This window comes from Zea mays, chromosome 2 (genome assembly GCF_902167145.1).
Source record: "Zea mays cultivar B73 chromosome 2, Zm-B73-REFERENCE-NAM-5.0, whole genome shotgun sequence".
In the NCBI taxonomy this organism is placed as follows: Eukaryota; Viridiplantae; Streptophyta; class Magnoliopsida; order Poales; family Poaceae; genus Zea; species Zea mays.
In genome coordinates, this window is record NC_050097.1 from 10721227 (window position 1) to 10728641 (window position 7415).

General features: G+C 44.8%; 1 protein-coding gene across 2 annotated transcripts; it reads right to left on the reverse strand.

Moving 5' to 3' along the window:
• Positions 1-1513: 1513 nt before the first annotated feature.
• LOC109944467 (probable inactive purple acid phosphatase 16) lies at positions 1514-4756 on the reverse strand. 2 transcript variants are annotated; one of them, XR_002267504.2, is made up of 3 exons: positions 2400-4756; positions 2253-2303; positions 1514-1864 (listed from the first exon to the last, which is right to left on the reverse strand). XR_002267504.2 is itself a non-coding variant. In XM_020549254.1 (2 exons), the coding sequence occupies exon 1, from the start codon at positions 4520-4522 to the stop codon at positions 4094-4096; it is 429 nt and encodes a 142-aa protein (XP_020404843.1). In that variant the 5' UTR covers positions 4523-4710; the 3' UTR covers positions 2085-2303; positions 2400-4093. The 2 variants fall into 2 exon arrangements, 1 of the variants encoding a protein (XP_020404843.1); XM_020549254.1 differs by lacking the exon at positions 1514-1864 and having other exon boundaries at positions 2085-2303; positions 2400-4710.
• Positions 4757-7415: the final 2659 nt, after the last annotated feature.

The window sequence follows — 7415 nt, forward strand, 5'->3', positions numbered from 1 at the left end:
ATGTTCTAAACTTCTAGAACTAACTGTTAACTGGTTTTAGCTAGGTTGGAGCATCTAACAATTAATACTTATTTGAGGAGTATAGATAACAATTAGTTGATCCATTCTAAACCTCTCGGCTAATTTTAGCAACTAGCTATTAGTTTTAGAGACTTAGAACAAGACTTTATACCATCTAAAACTTTGATTATTTCTACATTTAATACTAAATAATCACTAGTAATAAAAGAGTGTACAAAATTGAGGAGGGCCATGGTCCACCTTACCTCCCCTCTGGATCCGCCTATGCTTATCAGTGGTGCCATGTAGCATCGTCATCGGTGTAGTGGAGGCGAGCGTACGTACACGGTGTCATAGCAATATTCCTGTCAATGACCAGGCACATGGACGGACGGGCTACTTCCCTGTAGCGGCTAGTGTAGCGACAATGTGAGTTGTTTAATGACACACACGTGTGTAGGAGCCAACAACCATCACACAGGTGACGCCATCTCCTAGCTCGCCGTCACAGATTGTGACGCCGAGCTAGACCACATTAGCTGCTAGCGCGTACATAGTCGCCAGCTCACTAGATACATCGGCGTCATAGACCATTGCGGCGAGACGTGTTACCTTAGCGCTATGAGCCATGAAGCCGAGTAAATGGTCCAAAAATAATATTAAGTCATTTAAGGGTCCAAACTGAAATTGTTTCGAAAAAAAGGTCAAATTGCAAAAAAAAATCGGCACTGCATGCAAGGGAGAAGGGGAATATCACCTCGTGTAATAAGTGCTTTAACGGTAAGACTAATCCCTTTTTAGTATAATCATCTCATGATAATGTGTATTATGAAGTCATAAATATGGTAGTATTTTTAAAACTGTAAAAAACTGATGTAAAAAGGTCAAATATCTCAGTTCAAAGAGTACATAGAGAGATGAATAGAAGAAATAGGTAGAGTGGAGATGAAATATCGGGTTTCGGTTACCCATGCCATCTCTACAAACGTCGCATGCGATACATACTAAATTTTAGTTTAAAAAATTAGGACTTATTTGAGACGTTTTTTTCTTCTAAAGAGCTTTTATAAGAATACAATTTTTTGATAAACCAGTTGTCACGAGAATGTAGATATCACAGGGCTTACGTGTGCAAGAAAATGAAGGAATCTATACGAGCTATGGTTTATGAAACGACAGATTTTCTTGTCAGAACGTCTAGACGGATTATACCTTCATATTGACTAGGTAGGTGCCCGTGCGTTGCGACGACACATAAGTTGTTGAGGAAGATCTATGGCTGCTCGTCTAAGTCGATAACACGCTATCGTTGTTGCTAGGCACCATTATCCGAATAAGGATATAAGTATCCAGATCTGAAGGAGCGTGAAGTTCTACATAAAACCGAACATGTAATTGGCGGCTTCTATCTTACGAAACACGATAGAGATCCTCTTACATGGACGAAAAAGATAACATTAATTAATTAAAAACATACAAGAACCTCTTGCCAAAATAGGTTGAAACCAATAGCTAATCGAAATGCTTTTTTGCAGATTATTCTGGACTGGATTATTCCCATCCACTCTCATTTGTACTAAAAACAGAAGCTGGATTAGAGCAGCTTATTTTGACAGTGCTTTTACTCTATTTGTGCAGCTTATCTAAGAAGCACTTCCCAGATAAACCTATATTTACAATTAAATCTTAAGAGTAAGTAGATTATAGAGTTTTCAATCACAGTCCTTTTACTCTGATCTTTACATGCAGGCTAATCTTCACATCTTCATGGTAACTTTTAGCAATAAAGCTATCAACCTGAAATGCTTCTGAGGGGGCCTGGAATCACGAAATAGTTACCAGAATCAAATGCAGCATACATCACCTGCAGGGAAATATTTAATTATAATTTTCTGTCAGAGGTTCTTCATCCATATGACAACGACTCAATGATTGTTGAAATAACAATCAGATCAAAAGTAAATACCAGTAATATATAGTTTGGGAAAACTATAACATTTATCCTGTTGAATACATCTTTCCAAGATTTTATGAGCTGAATCATTCCACTCACATTATATTCTTTAGCATGATGTACAGGAGAATATTCATGCATAGTCCAAATGATAGGTATGGATTTGAAAGGCTCATGCAGAAGACTGTAGGAAGCCACAGACACATGGTCCAAATCAAACATCTGACTTTGAGAAAGTATTCTATCAATTTCAAACAGAACAAACTATGGTCATACAATTCTAGGTATCTGATAATACCTTGAGAATACTGGTCTTGCCTCAATAGAATTGACAAGTATACCATCATAGCTGCAGAAATAATGCAAACAAACCTGATGAGAATTGAGATAAAATTGAGTTGAATCACGCATCAGTCAATAAGGCAACATATGAGCTGTTTTATACCTCTAGAACCGCCAATGTCGTTGGCGATGGAGAGGACAAAGCCAGCGAGGTTAGTGCCAAGCAGCATGCGCCCCTCACGAGCGCAACAGCGAAGAGAAGCGCTACGTGGAGGATCACTTTGACCATCATATCACCCTCGAGCCCAATGAAACGCAACGAGATGACACTCCTGAGGACGATGACCGTCACCAGGGCAGCGGCCTTGCGCCCATCATCATCACCCACTGGCGCTCCCACCGCCACTTACCGAATCTCATTGTAATCCGTGGGCGCGTGGACAAAATTCACATTTGGAATTTCATTTGTGCAATCAAGCATCATATATGCTAGCACCATGAAGCAGGAGATACTCGTATGTACTACCATGTTCTATGATTTTTGTAAACGTACAATGTGCATAAATAAAAGGAACCCTTTTAAACAATAAACTAATGTGAAAAATCAATGCGTTCCGAAAGAAGATGTACCAGTAACAGAGAGACAACGTCAGTTTGTTTCTTTTGTTTGGGACACAATGCCATCAGGGAAACAAATAAGCCCAGATAGGGGTCGTAGACCACTTACGGCCAAATATATTCTTGTTCGCACATGGCAAAGATGACGACAATTAAATCATGCGGCATTAACAATGAAATCATACATGATTAAACAAAAGTGATTTCCACTATTAGAGATCAGAACATTTAGGTCCCGAAGAACAAAATCATCATAACAGGATCAAATCTTTTTTCCAGATACCTTCAATATTTATGCAAAGAATTGTGCATGTAAATCGCATAATTCATCTACAACAAATGGATAGCCCACACTCTGTTGTTGTGCTGCTCCAGATGCTTACATGTAGAATCACATGCAGTTATAATGATTACAAAAACCTCTTCAAATATTACAATAGAAACAATTGTGAGGAAGAAGGAAGCCTGAAAAAATAGTCCAAGCTTTTGTTTCCTAAAATGACACGGTTAAAGGTCTGTCAGTTTCTTTTAACTGATGGGGAAAAAACTTTAACATCACAAATGATGCACCTTGTCTCCGGTTGTGAAATAAGTTCTTAACCCAATAGATTATATGTTGCTTTTACCAAATTTCCTAGTCCACTTTCAGCAACACCAAAAGATTTTAAATACTCTAGTCTCTCTTCCAATGGTACCTCAGCGAGTTCAGTTTCAACCTTTTTATACATTCCATGATTTTGTTAGCATAGGTGGACACATATGGGTAGGCAACATAAAAAATATAAAATTATTTAGAAGGAATTTCTTCAAAGGTTCTTGTACTTCGATGTATACAACAAACATGAGCTGGTATTGTAACCATACCAGACTACAAGTCTGATGCTGCTTTAGCCACCTCTTTGACACGAGGATTGATATCAGGTTCAGCAAGATCAAATTCTGTTACATTAGCAACATAAATGACAGGTTTCATAGTTAGCAGATAAAGATGTTTTATATAGCTTCTTTCTCATGCTCAGACAAATCGACCGATCTTGTAGGCTCTCCTTCCATAAGTGCCTGCTGAATTTTTTCCAATCCTGATTTCTCTGCTTGTTCCTAAGTGGTGCAATCAGTTAGCACATAGAACAAAAAGGTCATCAGAACCAAAGAATTTGTATGTCTTACCTTCACTTTTACTTGTGTATCTTTAGTTTTGCTGTTGTTAAGCTTATCTAACCTCTTCTCTATCTACGGTTGTTACACAGATAGCAAAGAAGTTTCTTTTGAAATGCGTGATAGCAAGACAAAGTGAAATCCATTGATGGAGCTGACGCAGGGCTTCCTTATCTCAGAATTGGCCTTTGGAGCTACCTTGGCGTACGCCGTGCTCGGTATGTGCCAGAAGATGAGCTCGAGGATCCTTCCATCTGGATTCAGGAACTGAGACTGGGTGTGGAACCACCTGACCTGAGCGCTGGACACCACCTCGGTGTACGACCCGCCGCCGGAGTCGAGGAAGTACATGAGCAGCGCCGGGTCGTGGTCGTGACCGTCGCCGCGGGCCCGCCGTCCCCGCGAGAGCACCTGCAGGACGTAGTTGGAGACGTCGGGCCACAGCTCCCAGGGCCCGCTGGACGAGTAGGACAGCAGCCGGTTCGCGCCGGTCTCCGTCGCCATGAGGTCCATCTAGGGAGTCCCCCGGAAGCCGCACCCTGATCCTGGACCCGGCGGCCAGCGCAGCGGCGGGACGCCGTTGGGGGAGAAACACTCGGGCGGCCACTCAAAGGCCATGTCGTCGTGGTTTCCGAACACCGTCGCCCACAGCACGCCCCGGCCTCAGACGGCGGAGACAGCACGGTCCCAGTACAGGCTCGCGTTTGGGACCGGGAGGTTGTTGGTGAAAGGGAATTAGGCTTACACCTAGTTCCTAAATAATTTTGGTGGTTGAATTGCCCAACACAAATATTGGACTGACTAGTTTGCTCTAGTGTATAAGATGTACAGGTGCAAAAGGTTCACATCTAGCCAATAAAAAGATCAAGTATTGGATTCAATAAAGGAGCAAAGGGGCAACCGAGGGCACCCCTGGTCTGGCGCACCGGACTGTCCGGTGTGCCACCGGACAGTGAACAGTACCTGTCCGGTGCACCAGGGAACTCAGACTCAAACTCTTCACCCTCGGGATTTCTCGGAAGGCGGCGCGCTATAATTCACCGGACTGTCCGGTGTGCACCGGACATGTCCGGTGCTCCAAGGAAGCTCGGCCTCCTGAACTCGCCAGCCTCGGGTTCGCGCGGCAGCCGCTCCGCTATAATTCACCGGACTGTCCGGTGTGCACCGGACTGTCCGGTGTGCCAGCGGAGCAACGGCTCCCTGCGGCGCCAACGGCTGCCTGCGGTGCATTAAATGCGCGCGCAGCGCGCGCAGACGTCAGGGCTGCCCATACCGGTGCACCGGACATCAAACAGTGCATGTCCGGTGTGCACCGGACACCCAGGCGGGCCCACAAGTCAGAAGCTCCAACGGCTAGAATCCAACGGCAGTGATGACGTGGCAGGGGCACCGGACTGTCCGGTGTGCACCGGACTGTCCGGTGCGCCATCGAACAGAAGCCTCCAGCCAACGGTCAAGTTTGGTGGTTGGGGCTATAAATACCCCAACCACCCCACATTCATTGCCATCCAAGTTTTCCAACTTCTAACCACTTACAAGAGCTAGGCATTCAATTCTAGACACATACAAAGAGATCAAATCTTCTCCAATTCCACTCAAGCCTTTAGTGACTAGCGAGAGAGATTTGCCGTGTTCTTTTGAGCTCTTGCGCTTGGATCGCATTCTTTCTTTCTCTTTTGCTCTTGTGATCAACACTCAATTGTAACCGAGACAAGAGGCACCGATTGTGTGGTGGCCCTTGCAGGGAAGTTTTGTTCCCGGTTGATTGAGAAGAAGGAAAGCTCACTCGGTCCGAGGGACCGTTTGAGAGAGGGAAGGGTTGAAAGAGACCCGGCCTTTGTGGCCTCCTCAACGGGGAGTAGGTTTGCAAGAACCGAACCTCGGTAAAACAAATCCACGTGTCACTCTCCTTATTTGCTTGCGATTTGTTTTGCGCCCTCTCTTGCGGACTCATTTATTATTACTAACGCTAACCCCGGCTTGTAGTTGTGATTATTTTTGTAAATTTCAGTTTCGCCCTATTCACCCCCCCTCTAGGCGACTATCAATTGGTATCAGAGCCCGGTGCTTCATTAGAGCCTAACCGCTCGAAGTGATGTCGGGAGATCACGCCAAGAAGGAGATGGAGACTGGCGAAAAGCCCACTACAAGCTACGGGAGCACTTCATCGGAAGAGTCCCGCACCAAAAGGAGGGAGAAGAAGAAGAGCTCCTCCAACAAAGGGAAGGAGAAGAAATCTTCTTCTCACCACAAAGGGAAGAAGGAAAAATCTTCTTCCCACAAGCCGCATCGGAAGGGCGACAAGCACAAGAGGATGAGGAAGGTGGTCTACTACGAGACCGACACTTCATCAACATCGACCTCCGACTCCGATGCACCCTCCGTCACTTCTAAGCGCCAAGAGCGCAAGAAGTATAGTAAGATCCCTCTACGCTACCCTCGCATTTCCAAACATACACCTTTACTTTCCGTCCCACTAGGCAAACCACCAACTTTTGATGGTGAAGATTACGCTAAGTGGAGCGATTTAATGCGATTTCATCTAATCTCGCTCCACAAAAGCATATGGGATGTTGTTGAGTTTGGTGCGCAGGTACCATCCGTAGGGGATGAAAACTATGATGAGGATGAGGTGGTCCAAATCGAGCACTTCAACTCTCAAGCCACAACCATACTCCTTGCCTCTCTAAGCAAGGAAGAATACAACAAAGTGCAAGGGTTGAAAAATGCAAAGGAGATTTGGGATGTGCTCAAAACTGCGCACGAGGGAGATGAGCTCACCAAGATCACCAAGCGGGAAACGATCGAGGGGGAGCTCGGTCGGTTCCGGCTTAACAAAGGGGAGGAGCCACAACACATGTACAACCGGCTCAAGACTTTGGTAAACCAAGTGCGCAACCTCGGGAGCAAGAAGTGGGATGACCACGAAGTGGTAAATGTTATTTTAAGATCTCTCATTTTTCTTAATCCCACTCAAGTTCAATTAATTCGTGGCAATCCTAGATATACTAAAATGACCCCCGAGGAAGTTATCGGGCATTTTGTAAGTTTTGAGTGCATGATAGAAGGATCGAGGAAAATCAACGAGCTTGGCGACTCATCCGAAGCCCAACCCGTTGCATTCAAAGCAACGGAAGAGAAGAAGGAGGAGGCTACACCAAGTCGACAACCAATCGACGCCTCCAAGCTCGACAATGAGGAAATGGCGCTCGTCATCAAGAGCTTCCGCCAAATCCTCAAACAAAGGAGGGGGAAAGACTACAAGTCCCGCTCCAAGAAAGTTTGCTACAAGTGTGGTAAGCCCGGTCATTTTATTGCTAAATGTCCTATATCTAGTGACAGTGACCGAGGCGACGACAAGAAGGGGAGAAGAAAGGAGAAGAAAAGATACTACAAGAAGAAGGGC

What these genes read in the sequence shown, in the direction of transcription:
- LOC109944467 (XM_020549254.1), bottom strand. Translation starts at nt 4,522, where the DNA reads ATGGACCTCATGGCGACGGAGACCGGCGCGAACCGGCTGCTGTCCTAC.